Genomic DNA, 27,543 nt, shown 5'->3' with positions numbered 1-27,543 from the left:
TATAACTTTCCAAATATTAAAAATTTCGATGACAAATGGTTTTGCTTTTCGCAAGAATGTTTTTTTTTTCATTTTTACATTCTGCACCATTATCTTAATTAAACTAAATATGACTGGTAAGCAAAAGAAGTAAAAAAACTTAATAGTTATAAAAATTTGCTACTAACTCTCAACAACACATATGAAAGTAACATATTATTCTCTAAAATACGACGTCAGTCTTCGAAAAACCCTTTAAAGTACAATCTTAAAGGAGTAACAATTCCGTCCCGGGAACCCACTAATTGACCGCTGGTCTGCCGTGCGAATTAATTCTTGATGAATATGAATGAAGGAGGATGGAGCCGGCACATTCCGTCCTTTTTGTTTCAAACCGATGAACTTGGAAGACAAGTAACCTCTTCACTTCCCCCAATTTTCCCCCCAGTGGCCAAAAAGCTAGACATCTTCTCTTACAGGTTTTGACTATAAAAACATTAGGTCACTCGAGCATCGGGTTCAAATGAGAAAGATCTTTACGTGAATGAAGCAAAAAGGGATTTTGTCGCCGGCGACTTTCTCACTTGAAACCATTTTTTGAATTTAGTAGGTTTTTTTTAATGGAAATTTTAAGTTTTTTTTTAGGTTTTTGAAATTGAAAATGTGTTGGATTTATTGATTCTTACTTGTTTTCGGGGTTCCATTTAGTTTTGATTAAAGGTAAGTCTGAATGATTAATTTTGTTGAATCTTTTAATGTAATTTGTTTTAATTCTAAATTCATATTTTAAAAATAATTGAAAAAAATCACTAGTAGGTTGCTGATTTTTAATAAAAGAGCATTTTTATTTCAAATTAGAACGTCAGCGTTTATATAATCAAGTTTTTTTTAAAACTTTGATATAGTTTTGACCAAATATACCTTTATACCATTAATATAATTATGTATTTATGTCAAAGTCTTTGTTATAAATCCAGAGAACCTGCATATTTTTCGAAGTAAAAACAGACATTGAAAAATTTTGACTATGATAAAAGTATTATAGTTTAGTTTTTAAATTTATTTGTAAGCTAAAGGCAAAGAAACTTAACTTGTTTCATATAATCTAAGGCTCCTATATTATCAGAGCTGACCTATCAAGTAATATTGGAGCAAAAAAGTTCGCAAGTTAACGTTATGTTAGTATTGTGCTTATGTTAGCTCTTTGGAGCAAAAATAGATGATGAGTCGGCCTGTCTAATTCAGGGTCTCTAATATAATCATATACCAATGTCTTGGATAAGTTTAATATTTTTTCCATTCCTTATCTGTTTTGCTATCTATTTTTAATGCAGATAATTGTTGATTGGCTATTTTAATACCGACAATTGGTATTTTGATACTATGTTCATAAATTTATTATCAGACCTTTTTATTAAATCTCAATCATTCTAAAAACTGTTTTCGCATTTTAAATGAACTATGGTGTCAATAACTTTAAGAAGTTTTTTTACCTAAATGTTTATTTAAATTTCCAGAGATCTAGAATATTATCTTGATATAACCAAGATTTTAAAATTTCATCACTTTATCTATTTCCTCTACTTCTCATCGAAATCTGCCAAATTGAAGATTAATAATTTTATTTCCTCTGCAATTTTTTTTAAGCAAGGGTTAGATACAGCATTTAAAAATGTTTATTTTAGTATTTTTTTAAGAATTTATCGTGTTTTTTTTTCATTATCTCGCAATTTTTGATTTTTAAGAACAATTGGATTATTTTGTCTAGCTTTTATTTATTCTATATCCTTTTCATAGAGAAGAAAATTTTAACATTATTCACACATTCAATTTTACTAAGTTTAACATTAAAGATTTTAGTTTAAAGTTATCTTCTTCATTTTCATTTTCTTTTACTTATTTTTGTAAATTCACTGGTTAAGTTAACTACTATTACTGAAACATTACAAATAAATAAATAAAAATAGATAATTAAGAAATTTTACAGTTTTAGATATAAAGAAGACGTTTTGTACAATTTTTAAGAAGGTAATTTTCTTCTCATTACTAAAAAGAAACCACGCAATCTCTATGATTTCTATTTATTATATTTTTTTAAACTTGAGAATCTTCTTTTTTTTGTACTTTTTTAAATATTGATGAATAACTTACTTACTGAATTAACTGTGCTACCAATCTGAATAAAGATAGGAAAAATTCACGCTTGCTTCATAAAAACAATAAAATAGGTCTATTTAAATATGTAACTTTGATATTTATGAATTAATATTCATAAATTTAAATATATAAATTAAGTTTTGATTGATAAATAAAATAATTTTTCAAAACATACTATAGAAGCTGGTTTTGTTTGATGCGAATTAGTTTGAAAAGTAATATTTTTTACGAAATTAAATCGATTTGAAGAAACAATTTAGTAAACTTATTTTACAACTGTGTCCTTATTCCTTACTGTCAAAAAAAAGTAAAGCATGTAAGCATTTAACGGCAATATTAAATAGAAACTTTGTAAAAATATTTACCTTTTTTACTGCTTTTTTTAAAAAAATATTTACCAATTAAAAAATTCAGTAAATTTAACTTTTCTGTAGTTTTCAAAAGTTACTTGAGTTGATATAGAAATACTTAAAAATTATGAAAAATTTGTATTATTGACTCCTTGATTATGTTTTGATAAGGACATGTTGTTAATAAAATCTATTTTAATCAAACATATTTTAAAATTTATTAAGTGGAAGAGAAAACAAGAAACATTTGATTAAAAATAATATTATTTTAAAATCAATGATATATTTTGGAAACTAAAAATAAAATATGTATACAAACTCCACCTAATTTTATCTCTTCAAAAATAAATAAAAACTTAAAATAAAAAAATAAAGTAAAAAAAATTTAAACAACTATTTATTATTTTGTTGGATTAAATTAAGAGGATCAACGCACTTTTAATTATCAGATATTTAACGTCTTGAGACACAGCGTCCTATTAATTGAACAACATTTGTTACAATGTTATCACTTAATAATATTTTAAAACATTTCAAATCGATTGCTTATGAAAAATAGGAGGCTCTACCCCCCCCCATTGCCACAAACCCCATAGTTGCATTTCATGCACTTTTTTCCCTTCTAATCATTGAAATTTCTTTTTCAAAAGCACAGAAAATTTTGTTTTCAAAATATACAGTGCACAAAATAAAAAACTGACCACCCTGAATAATTTGATCCAATGATTGGACTTATTAAAAGTTCGAAGGGTTCTCAAATATAAGTTAATTAGTGCAGAAATTACGAAATTAAACGTACTACTAAAACGCACATCCTCTAAATAAATGTACTTTTCGGATTGCCAACTCCTAATGTATTATGGGTAATCGCAATCTGGAAAATAAAGCCCCAATAGTTTGGTCAGGAGAGTGGTTAATTTATGTTAATTTTAATGTTAATTTCACTTTTTGCTTATTTCACCATATCAACTCAGGAACTCACGAACACTTTAAGCGAATTGAAGTATTTTTGCACACAATTATAAAACACGTTTATCCAAAGATAATAAATGTTTATTACTTTAATAAATGTTTGTTATTTTTTATTACTTCCTTTAATAGCCATCGAAAAATTTTTAAATTTTAAGGTACACAATTTTTTACATCTTTTTAAAGATTGTAATTTTAAATAGTAAAATACAAAATTTGTGCGAAATGGTAAAACAATCCCTGAGAAATCGAACTTTGAAAAAGTCGTATTGTCTGATTTCGTAACTTTAAGTATCGTTTGCGCTAATTATTTAGCATAACTTGAGGTCACTCCTTCGAGTCATTAAGATTGAGTCCTAGAACGTGAAGATCCAATCATTAGATCAATAGTTATTTAGGGTGGTCCGTGTTTTATTTCACGCACTGTGCAACTATTGTATTTCATGTCAAAAAGATTTTGTTAATATGTTAATTGTATTGAAATGGACGATTACTTAGACGATTACAAAATCCAAAAGAGACAAGGATCAAGTATTGAGATAGACTAGCTTTCGTGGAGGACTTTCTAAAAGAAGGAACCCGCATTCGTTACACAGAGAAAAAAACGACGAAAACTTCCCTCACAAATGGTTAACCTGACGGTAAAGGGATTTAAACTCATGACCCGTCTATTACTGAGAATATATTTACGTCAGCACTGTGGTCTGTGCTAGCCATGAGTGAAATTCGTATCGACAGACATCGTTGGGATTTAAACCAAGTTCATCTCACTGGGTGGCAAACGCTCTGTTTCCTGAGCAGCCGCGGATCAAAGAATACAGATTTTATTAAATTTTGTGGCCGGTATTGAACAGCCGTTCCAGTTTTGCGCTTACGACTACAAATGTTATACTCTGTAAAATAATAATTTTGAACCGAACCCGGAAGACAAGAGAACTCTTGAATCAAGCTTCGAAACCATCGTCTTTTAGAACCATAGTTAGAACCATCAACTTTTTGATGGAACTAACTCACATTTGCGTTGCCTGGTGAGAAAAACCACGAAACCCTTTTATGGATAGCCCAACGACAAATAGATTCTCACCCCTGATCTATCTACTACTGAGGGTATTTTTATGTAAGCACTGTGGTAGGTGCGAACCAAGAGCAGAATTTGTAACAGCCAGGTACTGCTGGGATTGAAACATGATTCGAACGCTGGATTGGAATGCTCTATCCTCTGAGTCACCGCGGCACAAGCAATGCAGATAGTGTGAATAAATTGGAAATAAATGACAAGTAATTTTAGTCGTTAACGAGAATTACAGCACTTGAATTAGGGAAAGGTATTTATAGCTCTCTATTAAGTTTTGTATATTGATATATTTCTATCTAAATTTTAAGATCTATATCTAGCAACATGCAACCCCTCTCTCTGCTTTCTGCTAATTTTGATTGGCATCTACTCGAGTGTGAGCCAACAAAATAAAGATTTTGAGTAGGAAAAATACTTTTTTTGTAACAATGGATTCATAGTCTATATTTAAAGCAAAAAAAGCTGAAAAAAATTAACTTGAAAGCCCTTAAATTATACCCACTGTTATCCTACAATTTGCAAATACAATATACAAAAATCCTCCTCTGAATATTTAAAATTTCAAAAATATTTTTAACGCATTAACGTTCTGGAAAAAAGAAGTTCAGAGTTTCTAATAATTCTTTGTGACAAATTCTTTTCCAAAAATTGTAATTACATACATTTAATTAGTTATTAACCTATAACTAGAGTACAGGCTCAAAACAATTAAAATAAGTTTGGTATATTAATAAGAAAATGTTAACTAAAAATATAATCATATTTATATTTAAATCAAAATAAGTGTAAAATACTAAACAAAATCGTATTCTAATCTATTATATATAATTCTCTTACGTGGCTCCCAAATTTTGGCTGTATTTCTTTTCCGCCGGTGGCAACGTTTGCTTTGTTTTGAAAACACCAAAGCATTCTGCCTTTTAATGATGTGTTTCTGATCTAATATATATAATTCTCTTACGTGGCTCCCAAATTTTGGCTGAAGTACTTTGTACAACTAAATAAGATTCTTTTCACAACAGTTAAATATTTACTTTATTTTCTTCATTCATAGAGAAAACAGTCGGCAAAGAATTCTGTTAGGTTAAAAAACATTTCGCTAAAAAAATAACGAATTCTAAAAGAAATAAAAATAAACAACTTAAAAAATAAAAATGCTGTTGCCAGCCATAGAATTTTTTGAAAGTTAACTTAGCAACATAAATCAAAATGACATAGAAGCGCAACTAGATCAAAATTATGATACCTGAGCGCTTGACGTAACAAATCCTTCAATTCTAAAAGTGTTGTATCGCCAAATGCCCAAATTAACAATTGTGTTCTTAAAGAAATTCTATAAAAAGTTTTAAATAAACAACCTACTTCTACAACTGCTTCTTGAAGAACTTGGCTCATTGATTAAAAATATTGTTTTAATTTTACAGTACTAACTTTACTTCTACTTTCATTATTGCTATGACCCTCTTTCATTACATTTTACAACTTCATGCTAAATTTGAGGACTTTAAGTTGTTTTGTGGTTGAATACTGACATTTAGAAATGTGTACAAAAAAAAATAATATTTAGAGGTTAAGAGTTGCCTCAGAAAAATTTGAATTGTTGACATTGAACTTAACAATGGAAACAATCGTTTTTGTGAAAAATTGAATTGTATTGTTGACATCAAAACTAAAAATATTGTGTTTCAACTTAACAATACTACCTTAATTTATACTTTAGAATTGCCTCGGAGAAATTTGAATTGTTAGCAATGACTTAAACAAAAAGTTTTATTTTAACTGACAAATACTATATTATAATTTTAACTTTTTCTATGACTATACTCATTTTCTTACTCTTTTCTTTGTTTTTTATACATTTTATTTTTTTGTGATAAAATAAAAAACTTATAGTTGTTCTGCTTCTGAACACTGATGAAAACACAAAATGATGGGCTTCATCAACAATCAAAAATATATACATTTATTTTACAAATTCCATATTATTAAGGTGGCGCCCTTCAGAGAATTAAAAATACAAAATTATCTTCATCAAAGCCGATGCTTTACATCCGGCGTTCAGTGGCAGACTACTATTTCATATTGTTTTACAACACATGGCTTTAGCCCTCTGGTGGGAAAGACTTTAAAACAAAACTTACAACAGTTACTTTTCTCAACAACTGAAATTTAGAATAGTGTGATTAAGAAAAATATGTGAACTGTTTGCAATTTCAAATTAATATTAAAATGTACAGGTTTAGAATTTTCTACAGTGAAAAGTTTTCGGAACAAGTATACAGAAACTAGACGTTAAGAACGTATCCAATAAGCGAGCAAAGCGAGCATTGGATTGCGAAGAAATCTGAAATGAACTGTTAAAGCAGTTCCAGGGTTTGGTGAGCGCCAACGAGCAGGGGGCGAAGCCTCCTAGTACTGAATAAAATACTAAAATTATCTTCCCTTAAATCTTTCTTCAAAGTACATGAATGAAAATACTTGTGTTCTTATTAAAATAAGGTTTTAAATCGCATAAATTTTCGCAATTAATATGCTTTCAACTAATACACCGAAGAGCCATTACATTATGACCACCCTGCTAATATCATGTAGGACCAACTTTAACCCTCAAAACTGCTAGCACCCGCAGTGGCATTGATTCCACAAGGTGATGATAGGTAGTCTGAGGTATCTGGTACCAAGCGCTCGCCAACTGGTCCTCAATTTCCTCACATTGCGAGGGGGTAGCGTGGCAGCACGAATTTGGTTTTCCAAGTAAGACCACAAATGCTCTATTGGATTAAGGTCAGGTGAATTTGGGGGCCAAGACATGACTTGAAAGTCATTGGAATGCTCCTCGACGATTCGACCCTTATGACATAGTGCATCATCCTGTTGGTAAACACCATCCCCGGCAGGAAAAACTGTTGCCATAAATGGGTGAACCTAGTCTGCAACTATGCTCAAGTAGCTTACAGACGTCAGGGATTGTTCTATGAGGATTATTTGTCCTAATGTGCCCCATGAAAATATTGTTCCTGGGCGAGAAACCATGAAAACCTGGGCGAGCCCATGGTTATAGATGGAGGGTGGTCATAATGTAATGGCTCTTCGGTGTGTAATGCATACAATAATAATGCTATTTCATGACTTTGGGTAATATATTGATGAACCACTTTTTTTTAAGATTACATTTTTATATGAATCTGTAACTTAGTATTGTTTTTGCCAAATATTTTGCAAGTCTTGGAGAGCAATGCATGTGGAAATCATGGTCAACTCTTTTAAAAAAACTTACAATTCCATAATTTGAAACCATACCCTGCAACTTAACATCTTACACTTCATATTTATAGTTTAAAGAAAAAAGAATATTCTTAATTTTTAGCCATCCAGAAGAATTTTTTTTGGAAATAAATCTTAAAAACAGACTCGTTTTTTAAGAACATTATAATAAAAATGCTGTTGATTAACATTTCTAATTAAAATTAATTAACTTTGCCGGGAGTGATAAAAAACGTTGTTTTTTCGAGATCATTGTGCAAAAAATATTTTTGTCCAGCATTTCTAATTAAATTAAGCAAACTTTACCGGGATTATAAAAAAAAAATTAATTTTTTTTTGTGATCATTACATGAAAAATCTTGACGCTTCCAATTAAAAATAAACAAACTTCTTCGATATCAATTAAAAAATATTGTTTGATCAAAACATGAAAAATATTGTTAACTAGGATTTTTAATTAAAACTAATAAACTTTATGCTATAATTAAAAAAATGTTTTTCGAGAACATTATATGAAAAATATTGTTTATAAATATTTTAAATTGAAATAAATGAGCTTTTCCAGGAGCATTTAAGAAAAACAAATAACCTGACAACATGAAACAACATGAAAAATGTTGATGAATAACACTTCCAATTAAAAATAAAAAAAATTTTTCGGGATCAATTAAAAAATATTGTTTTTCAAGATCAAAACATGAAAAATATTGTTAACTAGGATTTTTAATTAAAACTAATAAACTTTATGCTGTCATTAAAAAAAGTCTTTTTCGAGAACATTAAATGAAAAATGTTGTTTATCAACATTTTAAATTGAAATAAATAAGCTTTTCCAGGAGCATTTAAGAAAAAAAAATATTGTTTCAAAGTAATTCAAGTTAACGCTTATCAATCTGTCTAAACTTGGAGTAATTTCATGAAACGCGGAAGTTGAAATCTAAGAACCCGCATGTTATTAAAAGAGGGAAAAAACATTTTCTCCCAAAATTCAACCCCTCCCTTCTCTTCGCAGATGGTTGTTTATGTTATTTGTAATCAGGAAAATGTCCAGTCTTCTACAAGAACATTGGTTTGAGATAGAAAGAATGATTACTTAAAAAAATATTAACTATGTGAAAATGAAGATTTTGTGGAATTATTGCTTTTGTTGTCGTTCGAGAAAATATGTGGTTAACCCTGGACCCCCAAGTAAAGTAAGAAAACATTTAACTAAATTATTTGTTTTAACTTGAATAAACAGGGTTGTAGAGGGAGGAAAAATTTGCTCGACTTCGATTCGGGCAGATTAAAATTAGCTCCTTGCTAAAATTAGCAAATATTTTTAAAATCAGCTTAAAATTAGCTTGGATCTGATGAATATTATTATGAAAAGTATTAAGACAAATGTTCGTAATAATTTGAACACAAATATGAATGGAATGAGCATCATTACAAGTATTTAAACTATTATGAGTTACAAAATTCATTTATTACATTTAAATTATTTTGAGTCTAGTTTTAATTGAACTTCTGAAATAAAATGAAGAAAATTATTAATGTGTTGTAAAATTGGTATTAAATGAATGAACTATTAAATTATTTTTTCATCAATGAATTAGCTTTCCATTCACTAATCGTAGATTCAAATTTATTTAACCAAGTTTAAAGATAATCCAATTAAAATGCGCATGGCTTTATAATAGTTAACAAGTTCCTTAATATTTGTTAAATTATCTTTACGCAATACGATGGTCCTATATATACGTTTGAGATATTATATGTGATTCTTAATTTCTTTTTTTTTTTTGAATGGTTTTACATAACATTACGGTTTTGTACAAATAAATTTCTTAAAATTTATTTCTTCATGCTATAACATGAAATGAAATTTTAAATAAAATGCCTTTCATTCTAATTGCATTAAAAAAATAGAAAGATATCATTTTGAATTAACATTTATTTATAAACTATGAGGCTTCGCCCCCTGCTCGCTGGCGCTCGTCAACCCCGGAACAGCTTTCGCAGTTCATTTCGGATTGCTTCGCAATCCGATGCTCGCTCGTTGGGTACGTTCTTAACATCTAGTTCACTGAAGTTCTGAAAACTTTTCACTGTAGAAAATTCTGAGCCTGTACACTTCAATATTAATTTGAAATTGCAAACAGTTAGAATTCGGTGAGAATCGAAGACAAATGCTATTGTGTTTATGTAATGAGTTCACAACTTCTTAATTATGTGGATAAATACGAACAAAAGTTTAGAGATTTGTACAAGACACCTACAATTAAAAATGAAAACTGTTGCCAACGCGAGAAAAGAAATATCATCGGTTTTATATAACAAGACTCATAACTAATAATATAACAAAACGTGGAAAAGTAAAGCGCTCAACTCAAAATAAAATAGCAATTGGGTAAAATATGAAAAAAACACAACTACTTCCACTTCAAAAATTTTACTAGGAATAACATTTACCTTTTAGTTTAATTAATAAACTGAGTTTTAAATATGTTTGCTAAATTCAGAAACTTAGGTAAAACAACAAAATAAATTATTTCCAAAGGAACTAGACTAATACAATTCCAACCTGGCGAATAGCGACTTATAACAAGACACTTCGTTTGATGATTACTTGTTGCTAGAAATCAGGTTCGCAGAAAATGATGTTTACCAGTTAAATTTAGTAGGAATAACACGATCTGTAACGTAGACTATAGTATACCCAATAGCATAACACTTCTCATTTCTGCCAATGAAAAGGAACTATTTCAGAATTCAAAACCAACCAACCGTTTTTTTTCTCGGCGACAATCGGAGATGTGGCACACCCATATTCGATGAGAATCGAAGACAAATGCTATTGTGTTTATGTAATGAGTTCACAACTTCTTAATTATGTGGATAAATACGAAAAAAAGTTTAGAGATTTGTACAAAACGCCAACAATTAAAAATGAAAACTGTTGCCAACGCGAGAAAAGAAATATCATCGGTTTTATTGATACATACGTACGCATTAGCGTTTTATATAATATAGATAACCATAATACTTTCCTGCACTGAGAAAAAAGCCTGGTCAAAACTAAATGAATAAGATAAAATTTACAGCATTTCTGGTTTTATATAGACATCAAAAAGCTAGGTAATTTTTACTGATGCGTTTTAGTAAAGATTCTGGTAAAATTAACAAGAAAATATGGTTTCACAATGGGCGATAAAATTTGGTAATTTTGTCATGATATCTAAGAGCACGATATAAAAACCATTTATTCTGTTAAATTTACTTTTAAGCTTCGTAGTTTTTAAAAAATATTTGCTAATAAGAACTATAATTTTGGAAACCAAAATTTTCGGTAAACCGTTACCATATTAACTGAAAAATTACCAAATGAATGGTTCAAATACTGCATATTTTGGTTTTATTAGCTGGAATTATAATTTTTTTTAGTTTTAAAATCCAGAAATGTCGGTTATCAAAAGTTTTTTTTCTCCGTGAAGAATTCGGTTACAATTTTATTCAAGTATAAATCAGTGATTGAGTTGGTCTAGGGCTTTCAATGGAATTAAATATTTACACTTCTGATTGTATATTTCTTCTTTAAGCACTTAATAAGACTAACTATTAAAGTACTGCAAGTCTTAACAACTAATTAAGTAGAATTTTAAATACTCAATTACTGATAACGTTAGAAATAAAAATGCCGAATTCTTTTGAGAAATTTTGTCTAATTCTCTTTTGAGAAATAACTCAGTTTAATATTTTTTAATATTTTTGGGGAATTTATTTTTCTACGAATGATATTTAAAAAAAAAGATCAAATATTTGAGAAACGAACAAGCAAATGAAATTTCAGTTTGATTGGTAAATAATAGGATTTAATAATATGATAAATAATTTTAATAATTTGAAACACAAAATTTTTTCACAGTGGAATAAATTTGTTCTTTAAATGGAAACTTTGTAAGTCAATGAAATTGCAAAAATGCTTTTGTACTAATTTTTGAAATTATTGTTAGTTTTTAGTTTTTTAATTAACTTTAAAATTTAAGTACTCTAAGTCTTTATTAGACTTTGAAAAGTCTAATAAAAAAGACTCACATTTTTGGGTGTAAACTATTTTATACTAGTATAATATTTTATAATTGTTCGTAAATCTAAATGTTAATTTCAATCAATTTTAAAAGCTAACTAAAATAAAAATATATTTGAAAGAAAGTGATATTTTATTGTCAACAATAATTTTTTCCTTCCTCTGCGATGAAATTGGCGTCATTTTTAAGATAGTTTACTGTTTAAATAGAATTATAATGATAGTTCCGGAATGAGCAAAACTGTCACATAAGTATTATTACGCATCTTCATAATAAATTTGTACAGTGATATATTGTAGGCTTGCCCTGCTAACAAAGTTTCGTATAAATGATGCAGGAAATTTTATACTAAAATGATACCACTGCGGAGGACCAATAAAATTTTAGTTTAACACAGTCTTTTTTTATATACGAATAACATTATTTTTACGTATCTACATTAAGTACTATGATATTTTACATCTAAATACATATGTACCAAATAATTTTTAATAAATGTATCAAACAATTTATGCGTTACGCTGGGAGCAGAACCATGGAATTGTCCTTAATCTTATTAGTCGAGAAAAATTAGACTATTTCTTTGGAAAAAATAATACCAAGATTTTTTCCATGCAAAGCTTTGCTGTGTCCTTATAAATGATGCCTGAAAACTTCTCTACTTTTCTCTGTACGATTTCCCATTTTTGAGGGAAATAAGATTAATTAGAGGGGAAGAATCAAATGTATCCTAGAAAGGCAATTGAGGCATAATTTCTTATGTATTTTTTCACGCCGAATTAAATGAAACTATATAATATGACGAACATCTCCATAGTTGCAAGGCTTTTTATGCATAAAATTTACATCTTTAGACATGCATTTAAGTAAACATTTTATGTTACTATCTAGGGTATAGTTTCCAATGTAATTTTTTTTGCATCGAATTGAATGAGATAAAACAAGAATCAATAAAACAAATAGTTAGGAAGTTATAAGAGTTTCGGGTAAAAAAATAAACAATTTTAATAAACTTATTTACGGATCTTATTTTGCGAAACAGACAAGTGAGGTATTTTTCCTATACAGTTCTTCTCGTTTAGTTATATGAAATCAAACACTTGTAAAAAAAAAAGCCAAACTTTTCATTAGTTGCTATATGTCTTTTTATGAAAATTTGTACAAATTTTAAATTGTAATTTCTGTAACTAAAATTTTAAAAGTTTAAATCTACAATCCTAACAAGCGGTAAAGAAAAGTAGTATTACAGAATAATTAAAAATCCTACTGACTCGAATTTCATCTCACTCAATTCAGTATGAAAAATGACATCTCAAACTATATACGTTACATGTACGTACAGTATATAGTTTGAGATGCCACTTAGCCCCTAAATATACGTTACATGTTCACATAGCCCCTAAATATCAGAGTAAAAAGTTTTCAAAAGTAGTAATTTGCTTCATAAGTACGAATCCTATAATGTATTATTAATTAGCAACTTATAAGACATTTGTTGTATCGACTCATGTATTCGCTTCAATGTGAAAAAAATACATCCAAATACTTACCGATTATTTTAGAATGTAATATCATACACATAGATAAGCACGATTACAAAAATGTACTTTTTGTCCATGAAATCCTTAAAACTTATAAACTATTAATCCGATTGTCTAAAAAAATTATTCAGTGGGGAAAAATACATCGGATCCAATGATTCACTTGCAAAAACACAATGCTTCACATGCTTGGATAAAAGAAAACCAATTCACCTCTCAAATTACCTCGATTACCCTTGTAAAAGAAGGAAGTGTACAGAACAGAATAATAGAATTCGCAGGTATGATTTATATGCATTTAAAAAAGCTTTTTAGCAAAAGGAAAAAAAATTACTCGGGAATTATTTTTTCGAAAATATATTTTTTGATATAATTACTGAACTTTATTTGTTTAAACTATAATCCTTATTATTGTATTTATTTATTCACGTATTGAATTAACCTGAATTTGAAATTTATTATCATTATTAGAACCGACATTGATATTTTTATTAAAAATTATTATACAGATATAAAATTATTAGATTTAACATTAATGAGATAATGCTGCATATATAAAATCAGTGATGCAGAAAATAATATTTTTATACTTTTGTCATATCTATAAAACAAATGTTTGCATATTTGTACCTGCTTGCTTTATCTCTTATTAAAAATGAAAATTGCGAAAGAATATTTTTAAATAGAAATTTTTACAGTTTTTGGCATTATTTACACTGAGATACTCTGATAAATTTGCGGTACTTTTATGCTAATGACATTTCTGATTAAAAACAAACAAACATAATTCTGATAATGAAATCAAAATGTACAGTATTTAAATCATTCATTTGGTAATTTTTATTTCATATGGTAACTATTTATCGAAAATTCTGGTTTTCAAAATTTTAGTTCTTGTTACACATTTAGTAACAAATGCAGAGCTGAAAACTAAATTTAACCAAATAAATGGTTTTTAAATCATAAATATAATGATATTTTCTATAATAAAATGATATTTCATTTTTAATTTTGCCGAAACACAATACCTAAGCACTTCGGAAAAAATTACAGTGGTTTATTTGTGTTTCCATAAAGCCAGAACACACAGTAAAGTTAACCATATTCTGGCAGTTTTCACCTCCATTGCATATTTGGTGAAAAATTTTGATAATATACTCAAAAATACTGTTTATTTTCTGAGTGTACTTCGAAAGTATTTTACAAATAAATACATTATGGCTGCTTAGATCGATTATTCATAAAAGGTGTCCTTTTTTTGAACATTAAAAAAAATTAGGAGATCCGAGCTTGGCGATGTAGGATTTAAAAAAAAATTAAATTGAAATATTATTCCATTTTTAAATATTGCAGCTGTTAAAAACATAACTAAGTACACATGCAAATAAATACATTATGGCTGCTTAGATCGATTATTCATAGACCATGTCCATTTGTTAAACATTAAAAAAAAATTTAAGAGATCCAAACTTGACCATGTAGGATTTAAAAAACATTAAGTCGAAATATGTCAAAAACACATACTAAACAAAACTATTTTTAAATATTGCAGCTGTTAAAAACACATCAAAGACTACAATTGTATTATAAAAGAAATAAAGTGTTGTCTTTTATCAAGATCAAAAGCTTTGAAATATTGGGGTATTTGTACTCGTACTAAATCTTTGACAATTATAATAAATTAACAAATTCAGAACTAAGTTTTAAATATGTTCTTTTTTAAATATCTTCGAAAATTTATATGACACTTTTTATCACCATGTAAATTTAGCCGACCCTATCATGAATTTTTTTTAATTTAAATACTTGAGAAAATACATATTTTCAAATTTGTTTTTACTTAAGATTAATTAACTTTTTATCTATTTCTGCAAGTTCTATTACCAAAATTGAATATGAATGGCATCATTAAAGTACTTGGTCAGAATTTTCCTTAACAGGTTTGTAATATAAAAGTTTTTTTTAAAAGAAAGTTGCAGTAGTAGTCGAAAGTTTTCCTCCTTAAGTTTGTTTAAGTTCATTTACTTCCTTAAAAATTTTCTACGTCCAAAACTTCTCAATAGATTCAGCTAATTTAAAGCTTGAACAACTTTAAAATCAAATTAATATACCCTTCAAACAGCCTTTAACAAAAAGGGACTCTTTGGATCGAATATATATTATTTGTTCTTACTTTCGATAGCAAAATGATTAGAGCAAAGGTCAAAACAGTATTAGTTCCGCTCTTTTCAATCCGAAAATGAAACTTAATTTGGAAAGAAAACGATGATTGAGAGAAAGTTGAGAGAATAAATAGTTTTTGAAACGTTATTTTTCGTATTTAAAATTTTTTGTTAGTTTTAATAGTCCTGAAATAGTTTTTGAAACATTATTTTTCGTTTTTAAAATTTTTTGTCAGTTTTAATAGTTTTGAAATAGTTTTTGAAACGTTATTTTTCGTATTTAAAATTTTTTGTTAGTTTTAATAGTTTTGAAATAGTTTTTGAAACATTATTTTTCGTATTTAAAATTTTTTGTAAGTTTTAATTGTTTTGAAAAAATTTTTGAAACGTTATTTTTCGCATTTAAAATTTTTTGTTAGTTTTAATAGTTTTGAAATAGTTTTTGAAACGTTATTTTTCATATTTAAAATTTTTTGTTAGTTTTAATAGTTTTGGAATAGTTTTTGAAACGTTATTTTTCGTATTTAAAATTTTTTGTTAGTTTTAATAGTTTTGAAATAGTTATTGAAACATTATTTTTCGCATTTAAGATTTTTTGTAACAGTATTTATAGCGAGAAAAAAAAACATTATCAAACACTCTTAAAAATGTTTGTTCAATTCCAGTTCGTATCTAATATTAGCTCAATTTCATTACCAATATTTGTTTAATTCCAAATCCAATATTAGCTTAATTTAATTTTACGTTCGACACAATTATATAGCTGAAATGTTGCTAGTCTGGAGTAGAAAAATGGAATGTTTTTGTTATTTATCGCTCAATAATTCACTATAAATTTTGGAAGAATAGTGATATTGTATGACACAATTCGTGATAACAAGACAAGATTGTTAAGAAGTAAATTAAAAAAAAAAAACAATGTTTTTATTGAGGAAAAATGACTTCTTAATTTTTGCTTCAATTGAAATTTCATACTATTTTTATCCATCATTTGTAACAATCGGATATGAAAATATTTATAACACATTTTAAAATACACATTTTTTTTTAATTAAACAATGGTGAGTTTAAAAAACTAAGGATTTCACGGGACTAGTTTGGACACATAAGTGTTAGGAAACTACTTAGGAAATATACTTAGGAAATGTCAGTATTAACAGATTATTTTTTTTAGTGGTGGTAAATTTTCTTGAATGATACCAAGAATTTACTTTCTTAAGAGATCACATTAACGATTAGAGTTCTAGTACATATATATATTTATTTACAAAATTACATATGGAGGTGGGCACGAATTTAAGCGATAGAACTGTTATCCTCATTAAAATTTTCTCCGCGAAATACGTTTTTTACGTGAAATATTAGAGCGTAATTTTTATGGTAATATTTATTTAATTAAAGTGATTCATCGATTTTACTGTAATTATTACAGTAAAGATTACGGTATACCGGATTTTTTGTTCCTTATCGTGTTCTGGTTAAAATAGATTTTGCGGTTAAAAGTAATTTGATCCGGAATTTTTATACTGTAGTTTGCATCCTATATTGATTCCAGCTGATTTTTTTAATTGAAGATAAAATTATATTCCTATTTTTCTTGGATTCTTGAAAATTAGAATTACTTTTCTAAAATATTTAAGAGTAAGGAATATTTATAATTTTAAATTAAATGCTTTTGGTCGTTTCTCGTTTCTAGTTTAAATTCAGTAATGGCTTCAGTTCATTATCTTATGTAATATACAATTATATACTTAATTTCTTGAGGATTTTATTATTTCTAATAAAGTATTTAGTGACAATGTAAATATTTAGTTTACAGGTAAATGCATTTAAAAGTTTCCAGTTCATATCGAATATTAATTTCAATTTATTATTTTTTATCAGATATAATTAAATACTTTATATTTGGTATATTTTCAATAGATGCCGTTACTTCTTTAAATTATTTAGTGAAAACGTAAGTATCTAAAATTAAAATTAACTGCATTGCGTTGTTTTTAGTTTCTACTCAATATCATATTCAACTTATTTTTTTATAATGATCGTTTAATGCAATCAGATAATGACTTTTTTGCTTTTGTTTGAAGATATGATTATTTCTTTAAAGTATTTGGTGAAGATTTACACATTTCATTTATGATTAAAAGAAAGCACTTGGAAATTTCTAGTTGATATACAATTTTAATTTCAAGCCATTGTCTTATGCAAGGTATAATTAAATACAAATGATCAAAAATAATTAGCGAATGCATGTTGAAACACAATTATTTAATATTATATTGAATGCATTTGCTATTTTGTGTATACCTAAAGCTACACTGAGAAAAAAATATGGCGAAAACTACCAGAATATGCTTAATTTTACCTTGTTTCCAGCTCTATGGGAGCTCCCAAAACTTTTAAAAAATTGCTATCTTTTTATAAATTTAACAACAAAATATGGTTTTGTTCTTATGTCGTTTAGTAGTAAATGTGGTAAAATATGGAAATTTGTTGAGATTTCTTAGAACATTGCATAAAAAACCATTTATTTGGTTTTGATTTACTTTTTAGTTTAATAATTACTGAAGATGTGGTAATAAAAACTATAATTTTGAAAACGAGAATTTCCCGTAAATATTTAGCAGAACGGAAAAATTATCGAAGGAATAGTTTAGAAGCCGCATTCTTTGGTTTTATTACGAAAAATATATTTTTTTTACCAGAAATGTTATTACAGTACAAGTACGGTAATTTTACCAGAATTTTTTTCTCCGTGTTACTTAAATTCATTGTTTCACGTAATACACAATTTAATACTAATTGTAAAACAAGTATTTAATATGCATCTTTTAACAATACAATTGCTTCTAAAATGTGTTTTCTGAAAAGGTAAATATCTCTTTCATAATTAAACGTCTAAATAAAAGTGTTGAGCGTGGAACTGTATTTTGTGAACAATGGTGTGTTTTATTATTTGTTACGTCAGTAAACTTTTCAAGCAATTTACAAAATGTACATCTCTCAATTTAATGAAAAGATTGTCGTTTAACAGTTTTTCTCTTCTTTCATTGGAGAAAAATATCACATGATATAATCTTGAAAATAAAGGTAGATCCAGATAACTTCCCTATGGGTATCAACAGTATTATATTAATAAAAGTTTGTAAGGTGATTATGTAAATTATACTATAAATGTAGGTATTTCTAAATTATTTATCCATCCAATATTAAACGGTATTTGGCCGTAATATTTATTTATCTTGCCTTCTGAACATTTCCATTCTTTCTGCATTATTATTATATTTTTAGTTTTGATTATTATTTAAAATTGAAGGCTAGAAATAAAAGCGGTGCTCATTTTTTATATTTTAATCCCATGATAATATCTAATCATGCGATAACTTACGATGCCTTTCAATACATTTAGCTACCGATTTACAATAGCTGAACAGTTAATAAGTTATAATTATTTTTTATGCAAAAGTCAACAATGCATGCAAATAAAAAATAATATTATTAGCTGTTTTATATATTACTGCTTTACTAATACTTAACTTATAGCACTATTATTAAATAACCTTTTTATCTTAGTTGTTTAATTGTTTCAGTCACCAAAAATTAAATAAAAATTAAAAAATAAGTTTGTAGAAACTTTTAATTATAAAAAAAACGGAAATAAATTTTAAAATGTTATAAAAACAATAAGAAACTTGAAACAACACAAGTTTATGGATAAAGTTATAATAGTAACAGAGTAAAACAATTCGATTAAATTGTATCTCATTTATGTCAGAAACTTAGAAAAAAAGATCAAAAGAAGAAAGAACTGCGAAAACAAACCTTAATAACTTGTCATTTTTCTTTTAAAAAAATTAAAAGCAAGTTAGTAGAAAAAGTTGCAATGGTAATCGAGTAAAATAATTAGACTTTAATTTTATCGCCATAGCACCAAAAGCTCAATACCACTTCTCCCACAATAAATAAACAAATTCAAAAACAAAGAAACTATCATGTAATAAAGAAATCAAGCAAGTAGTTTTGTCATTAAAAAATGAAACAAACACAACAAATGACTTCACTTTTTAACAAACAAAAGATGGTTGTTTTATTTAAAAGATGGAAGCTGTAAGAAGCGTGCATATCAAGGAGTGCCAACTTCTCAGCCAACAGATCTCTTAAAGTAATTGCTTTCTGCGTATCACTCCTCCACTCATATTTTAAATTCAAGTTTGAATTTGATATTATTTACCTGGTATTCCTACATCATAATTAATTCATAATCACTTTTCCAGTCAATAAATAATAATATTAATAATAAACATTAAATAATGAAAATTAAATAATAATAGTAATAATAAACATTTTAGCAGAACATGTTACAGAACGAAAAAAAATGATATACCTTAGTTCTCACAAAAATAATTACCGTTAAATTACTGAATCTCTCTAAGTCAATAAATATTACTGTAAAAATTACGGTATAATATTTCAAAGGAAAAAATATATTTTACGGATAATGCAGTCGAAGATCAAATTATACCATAATTTGATCAGAAATTTTTACAGTGTATTTGTCTTGAGAAAAATGAACACAATAATAATAGAAATTTCAGAACAACTTATTGAATAATGGGACAATTAATATTAACTAAAAGGGCATACATGACATTTATTATTTTTTTTCCAGACTGCATTTTACTGCAAGAGACTCCTCATAACAATGCTTTGGACTCAAGCGCTGGTAGCTTCCATGGCAATCATTAGTGTAAGTAAATTGTGTTTTGTTATAAAATTTTACAATCGCTAATATACACATAACTTGACTTTAAATACACATTGCGTACGGTTTAATGCATAATTAATATTGTGCATACGGTATATTATCCAATTTTTTCAGTTATTACAAATATCTCATTTCTGGTGAATATTTTTTAAAATCGAAATAAATCGATCTATATTGTCTATTTCGATTTTAAAAAATATTCACGAGAAATGAGATACTTGTAATAACTGAAAAAATAAGATAATGCACCCTATACACAATATCAATCACGCATTAAACCGAACGCAATGTTTATGTAAGGGCAAGTTATGTGTATGCAAGGACGCAATATGTTCTGTATACGCCGACCTTCATCTATGTTTTTAAAATGCTGATAAAAAATGTATACCCGTTGGGGGTTATAAAACAATATTTTTGAAATGAAAAAGAAACATCAAGAAAACATTTAAATGAAAGAGAGAAATGGTCAAATTAGTATGCAGTGCAATGCTTATTTTTTTTTTCTAAGATGAAAATAGGCTATTTCTAGTCACATAGGAAATTATGTCAATCTTGTTTCGTGAAAAAATGAAGGGGAAAAACTAGGTTTGTTTACAAAATATATGAAAAGAAACTACGTGTTTGATGTTAAAAATAGAACAAATAATTAAAAGATCATTGTAACTGTGATATAAATATCTAAGTCTTACTGAAACCACGTCTTATTCAAATCAGTTCTAAAATAAGTCTATGTGACTTAAAAAAATTATTTCAAACTTATTAAACGTTGGATTTACAAAATGCATTTTAATTATAGAGAGCAAAAATTTAATTATGTTGAAAATTAGAGAATTAAAATTTCAATTCTTAAAATTGCAATAATTTATTTTACAGATTTACCTACGTTAGTTGGTGATGTTTCTTTTATAGGTTTGCAACTTTAATGTTCTTTCTTTACAATACTTACAATACTTAATGTTCACGATACTTTCAGTTTCGCCAAGTTAAATAGTTATTAGTGTTCAATTTTGAGGGTTTTTCTTTTTCTTAATCAAAAGAAGCATACTTTTTCCTTGGATATACTGGCATTTTTCAGGACGCAAGGAAACAATGCTTACAATTCAATCAGGACTATAAACACGTATCAATGAAAAAAAAAACCATACAGTTCAATTGAATGTTAGATCACTTTTTTTGTTGGATTTATGGAATTTAATATTTGCATAACATATGGGCTTGTTGTTACAATGAACATTAAAAACAAAAGCAAACTCCAGGACGAAAACGTTCCCGGTTGTAGATTTTAACATGAATATAGCGGAGTCTGAACCTGTATCTACGGCGTTTCGGTACTCTAGTGAGTGGGAATGTGGTTCCAGAACTTTAGTGAACAAATAATTAATCTTAACCTAAAAATCTGAAATTACTTTTTTTTAAAAATAACTTTTATTAATACATATACATCGATAGAAAATATAAGTCAGAGAAAAATTTATCTGTTTAATGAAAAATGTAACTTTAATCTAACATGAATCCTGTTTCATGTAGCTTTGATGTTTCATGTAACATTTTCAACATAACATGAAAATTGTAAATGTATAGTCTGTTGATAGTTAAAAATGTAGCTTTTTATAAAGCCGTCATCTTTGTTCTAAGTAATTTGCATAAATAAAAAAAAATCCCAATTAAAAATACTATCAATCAAACAAAAGTCTAAAATAAATATGATAAAGCCTTATTAGCTAAGACAACTAGAATAAAGATACCAGCTTAAGTTACAAAATGCTTCACATCAAGCGATTAGACTATCAGGATGAAAAGAAACTCGACAATGAAATGATTAAATGCCGCACGCTCAGATAATTAGCTAAATATCCTTTTAGCCGCCAATAATAGCGTCAATGTTTCCTTTTAATCGCCGACCAGAGGCGTCTTTAAAGCTTGCAAAAATTATTTGTCTCTCGCAATAAGCTAACAAGACGAACCTTGTTTGAAGAACAGGATAAAATTCCTCACTTGTGATTGTCGCACCTGTAATAGAAGCAGGAAATGACCCGTGATGACCGAACAAGTTAGGAGGGAAGGCAATATAAAAACTTATAGTTACCACTATCGCGGAAGTTCTCTTTCTCATTGCAAACATAAGCATGCCCTTGACCTTCTCGGAAGTGGCTTTTTGCAAACAATCATGTGGGTCAGCAGGGAATGGTTGGACCCAAGCGCACGTGAGGAATACTGTTGCATCATTGCCAATATAAAGAGATGCCATAGTTCAGACAGTTAACCATTACCACATTTCTCCAGGGAAAGGAATATAGGGCAAAAAATTGAACTGGAATTTAATTTAGTCGTTACTCAGGAATGTTGAAGTTTTCATGGAATTTAATTTTCGGGTCCTCGGGATTAAACCAAGTGAAACTTGTCTTTTTATTTTCTATTATTTTAATTGCTAAGATACTATTCTTAATTTTGATTAAATATTCAATATCCCCTTCTGAGAATTATTTAAATATGAAGAAATTTTGTTCAACCGATATTACCAAATTTTACTTATTGAAAAATATTTTCAATATACTATGACAAACTTGGCTAAAGAAAAGCCTAAAAATCTATATTACTAAACTATGTTCTGTTCAGTTATTTAACCGTTTGTAACCAAGTCCCATTGCTACATTTCTGAAGGGAAAAGAATATAAGGGAGAGAAAATCGTCAGAATTCAGTCGTTGTTTAGGAAATTCGACTGAAATTTCTGTAAACCGATGTAAGAAATTATCCGATGATAAGAAATTTAGCCGATGGTAAGAAATTTAGCATAAATAAAAAATAAACTCTACATCAATAAATATAAATTTTGCATGAACTAGTTAATTTTAATTTTCAATCCGAAGTTTTTACAGTTAATCATAACCTTAAGGAGAAGGATAATATNACTATTTTTAAGAACAAAATAATCACAAGTATTTGACGCGTGTACACTGTGCTTGTTGCTAAAGCTTCTGAAAAATTTTGCATATACATCGCAAGAGCAAAATATCTGTAAATGTTACACACCTATTTTTGAGAACAACTATGCGTGGTTGACAAAATTGCATATAAAGTTTTTTTTTACTCGAAAAAATTGCCAGCTTCAAGAAGAAGAAAAATATTAATTGCCTTATATGTTAGAGTTCTTATTGTTCCTCTGCCCCAGAGAGCAGATTTTTACACAATCATTAAGTAATTACATACTTGTAGTACATTATTTCATATCTTAAGTTTTGCCGAATTTTCAGTTTACTTCATGTATTAAAAACTGTTTTGAAATTTCTCATTTTTATTCATTGAACAATTTTATTCATTCAACAATGTAATTGGTTCCTGGAAACATATGTTTTTCTTGTTATTTTTTAGCACTCCCAACAAAATGAAAAGGGTTTTCTTTTTCTTCTTATTGTTATCCAGGCTTTTGTCCGTAGTTAAAAACGAGTTCCGCATTCATGAACACATAGGACAAAAACAAAAGACCGGACAAAAACAAAAGACGATGGTCGATCTATTGTGTATCATTTATATGAAAAATTGTGATATTTTATTGCTTTTTTATTCTTTTAATATCAAAATCGAGTTAGTTAACAGTTAAAAAATAATTCTCCTTTGTGTTAAATCAGCATTATTTGTTCTTTTAAAATAAAAACTTTAAAAAAAATGATAAATAAAAAAAAATAATAAATTTAACGAGAAAGAGTTATTTTTGAAACTTTTTCTATGAAATATGCTAAACTTCGCTTTCAAATTCACTCTGTACAGCAATCTATAAGTCAAAAACTATCTCGTAGTACCCCATGTTATTAAGTGTAAAACAAAAACACTCACAATTTTAAAAGAAAATGATTAATTTTTAAAAATTTTAAACTTTTATGTTATTTTTATTTCTTTTGGCAATGCTGGGCGAATAAAAGAAAAATTAGAATTTAACACTGAAATAGCAGAAAAGTTTATGTTATTATCTTAATTTTAATATATTCAAATATACTTGTTCACGGAAAAAGAAAACTACGAAGCAAAACATAATAATTTCTTTAAAGTGTTAAGTATTATTGTTTAGCGACGTTCTTTAGTATCGTTAGAAGCACGTAAGTTAAATCGTCATTATAAAGAGTTTGCAGCAGTTAATAAAGTTTTTTTTTAATATTTCAGTTGGTATTGGGAGCAGATGAAATAAAAGAAAAAATTGATTTGGAACATTCAGAAGATATCGCAACTTCACCCGAGGAAGATAAGACAAAAGTTTTTCAGGAAAGAGGAGATATTCAACAAACTTTTAAAACAAAACAGCAAAAGAAAAGTGGCGGAGGTCAAGAAAGTGTAGTTATTCCAGTACCAGCTGCACCACCTTTAAATCATATTCTTATTCCTCCTCCAAATTTGGTGAGAAATCCTGGTCCACCACCACCACCTTCTCAACAAAGGAAAGAGGTGCATCACTCGTATAAAACATCAAACCAAATACTTCACCAATCTTTTGAAGTTTCTCCAGACATTCAAGGTCATCACAATTCATATCAAACTGGAGGGGGTCATCAAGAATTTCACCATCAGGAAGTAAGTGCTCACCACGACTACTCATCGGATCACGACTCTTCATACCCAGATACTGGTGGCAACCAAATTAATATTCAAGGCCATTCCGAAGAAGATGAGTATAAGCCTGAAAGCCATAATAGTTTATTTCAAGGATTTCCAAGTTTACCCCATAGTGAGCCATGGCCTTTGCCAATGCCAGATATGCCTAAAATCATCCATTTGGACGTTAAATGCGAGAAAAATCTTATGAAAGTCACCATTGAATTTGATAAACCATTCCATGGAGTAGTATTCAGTAAAGGTCATTACAGTCAAGGTAATTGTGTACATTTACCTCCTGGAACAGGACATACTAGTGTATATTTCGATATATCCATTAATAGTTGTGGAACCCATGGTAATTCCCCTAGCGGACAATACAATAACTATGGGAGCCAAAACCCATCTGGAAGTTACTTTGAAAACACTATTGTCGTTCAGTATGACCCCCAAGTACAGGAAGTTTGGGATCAAGCTCGGAGGTTGAGATGTACATGGCACGATCAATATGAAAAAGCTGTAACATTTCGGCCATTTCCGGTAGACATGTTAAATGTAGTAAGAGCTGATTTTGCTGGAGACAACGTCGGATGTTGGATGCAGATTCAAGTTGGTAAGGGACCTTGGGCCAGTGAAGTGAGTGGTATTGTCAAAATCGGACAAACTATGACCATGGTCTTAGCCATCAAAGACGAAGAAAACAAGTTTGATATGATGGTGAGAAACTGTATCGCGCATGATGGTAAACGAGCTCCTATAGAACTTGTGGATGGTCAAGGCTGCATCGTTAGACCCAAACTTATGAGTAGGTTTACTAAAGTTAAAAACTTCGGATCCAGCGCGTCAGTGCTTGCATTTGCTCATTTCCAGGCATTTAAATTCCCTGATTCCATGGATGTTCACTTTCAATGCACCATACAGATATGCAGACCCAACTGTCCCGAGCAGTGTGCAGTTTCTTCTCCAGGACTAGGTCACCAAGTTGTGCCAAATCACGATCTTTATTCTTCCGGATCAGCTCATTCCGCTGTTGTAAGACCAAGAGAAGAACGAGATGTTTCCCACCAGATGGAGCCACTTGTTAAAGATTCTATTCCCCAGATGACTGAGATTGGCTTGAATCGTGTTATTCGCGTGGTTTCTTCGGGTGATCTTGCGTTTGCTGATCTTCCAGCACCAGAAGAGGCAACATCAGACTTTGAAAGTTTCGAAAAAGATGATGTCATCTGTATGTCTACGCCTGGATTTGCTGCTTCCCTTATAGTGCTGCTTTTGATACTAGTTATATCTTGTCTCGTAGCTGCTTTTCTCTGTCTCCGCCAAAAGTCTCCCAGAGACATAATTACTTCTATATCTGGCACAATTATAAAGAAAAAGTAATTGGATTTTTTGAACTTGACTCTTAAGAGCTTAGATCCTTATTTAATGGATCATGGCAGAATTTTATCATTTTTTATTTGTTGTAGCTGTTATTTCAACTCAGGAATGTAAACATTTGAGGTCGAAAGATGAAATGGATTGAATGTCTATGAATTATTCATTAGCAACAGAAAAAAAGCCAACTTGCTTTTAGATTGGATGATTTATTTCGAACGAAGAGATATTATTTATTTTATTGAATGATTGAAATGCAATTTCGCAAAGATTGCAATGTATTAGAATCATACGTCATTTTTACTTAGCACGTTTTTCCTGAGAAATTTATTCTTTGTCACATGCAGTAATTTTTAATTTATTGCATATTACAATCATATTCTCAAATTCAAATGTTTTGTTTGTCATCAAATGTCATCAATTCTATTTCGTAAGCTAGTTTGTAATATCATTTGATTTAAGAAAAATTTGTTATAGTTCATGTTTGCAATTTATCGAAAAACAATTTATTTAAATTATAATCTTAGAAGGAATTTATATTGTAAGATATTTTAAAGAACAGAAAGTGATCACATAACATTCAAATTTTATGCAGCTAATATTTAGAAATTAGTCATAATGCGCTTTATATTCAATTTGTTTGGATAGCTTATACACTTAACTTGATTTTGTAAATTTTTTTTACACTTCTGAGACTTTTACGCTAAAAAGCACAGCCAATTCATTACTTTTTTTTCAATTTTAATTTTCATTGGAAATGTAAACACAAACATTAAAATAGCGGATTTTATTGAATCAATTACAGAAAATGTTATGTGAGGTTTTTGTTTTTAAAATGTTTCATGTTTTTAAATGTTGTATCTAGATTTACTGGAAAATATTGTTTTGGAATTTTACCTTGATGTTTCAGCTTTGGAAATTATAGTTTTTAACAAGTTTTGGACTAGAATTTTTAAATATTTGAAATAAGAATGAATATTAATTATAGAAAATGCATCCTCCTATGCATTATTGCTTATTTTAGGGTTTCGTTTTAAATATTTTATGTATTTCTGTGTACAGAATCCGTGCAAAGGTCTGTTTGTGAAAAACACTAAGTCACATTTTTCATTTCTTTATACAGTTTGTCAAAGTTATTGTCATATTTTTCATTTATTTATTTTTATTTTGGTTTTATTCTCAGATTGTACGATTTGGTGCAGTTTATATAGTAAATAAGAACCACCGATTAAATAAAGTATCATTATGAACGTGA

At 28.3% G+C, this 27,543-nt stretch overlaps 1 protein-coding gene across 2 annotated transcripts; it reads left to right on the top strand.

The window, feature by feature from the left end:
* The first annotated feature begins 483 nt into the window (after window positions 1-483).
* LOC107442813 (uncharacterized) lies at window positions 484-27,543 on the top strand. Of its 2 annotated transcripts, none has more exons than XM_016056469.3 (3): window positions 484-699; window positions 20,237-20,314; window positions 24,489-27,543. In XM_016056469.3, exons 2-3 carry the CDS (start codon window positions 20,270-20,272, stop codon window positions 26,292-26,294), a joined length of 1,851 nt encoding a protein of 616 aa, XP_015911955.1. In that variant the 5' UTR covers window positions 484-699; window positions 20,237-20,269; the 3' UTR covers window positions 26,295-27,543. The 2 variants fall into 2 exon arrangements, with proteins under 2 accessions (XP_015911955.1, XP_071037276.1); XM_071181175.1 differs by lacking the exon at window positions 484-699 and adding an exon at window positions 8,793-8,987.

Source organism: Parasteatoda tepidariorum, chromosome 5, assembly GCF_043381705.1.
Source record: "Parasteatoda tepidariorum isolate YZ-2023 chromosome 5, CAS_Ptep_4.0, whole genome shotgun sequence".
Classification (NCBI taxonomy): Eukaryota; Metazoa; Arthropoda; class Arachnida; order Araneae; family Theridiidae; genus Parasteatoda; species Parasteatoda tepidariorum.
The sequence above is the reverse complement of the archived record's forward strand: the minus strand, read 5'-3'. Positions and strand labels throughout refer to the sequence as shown.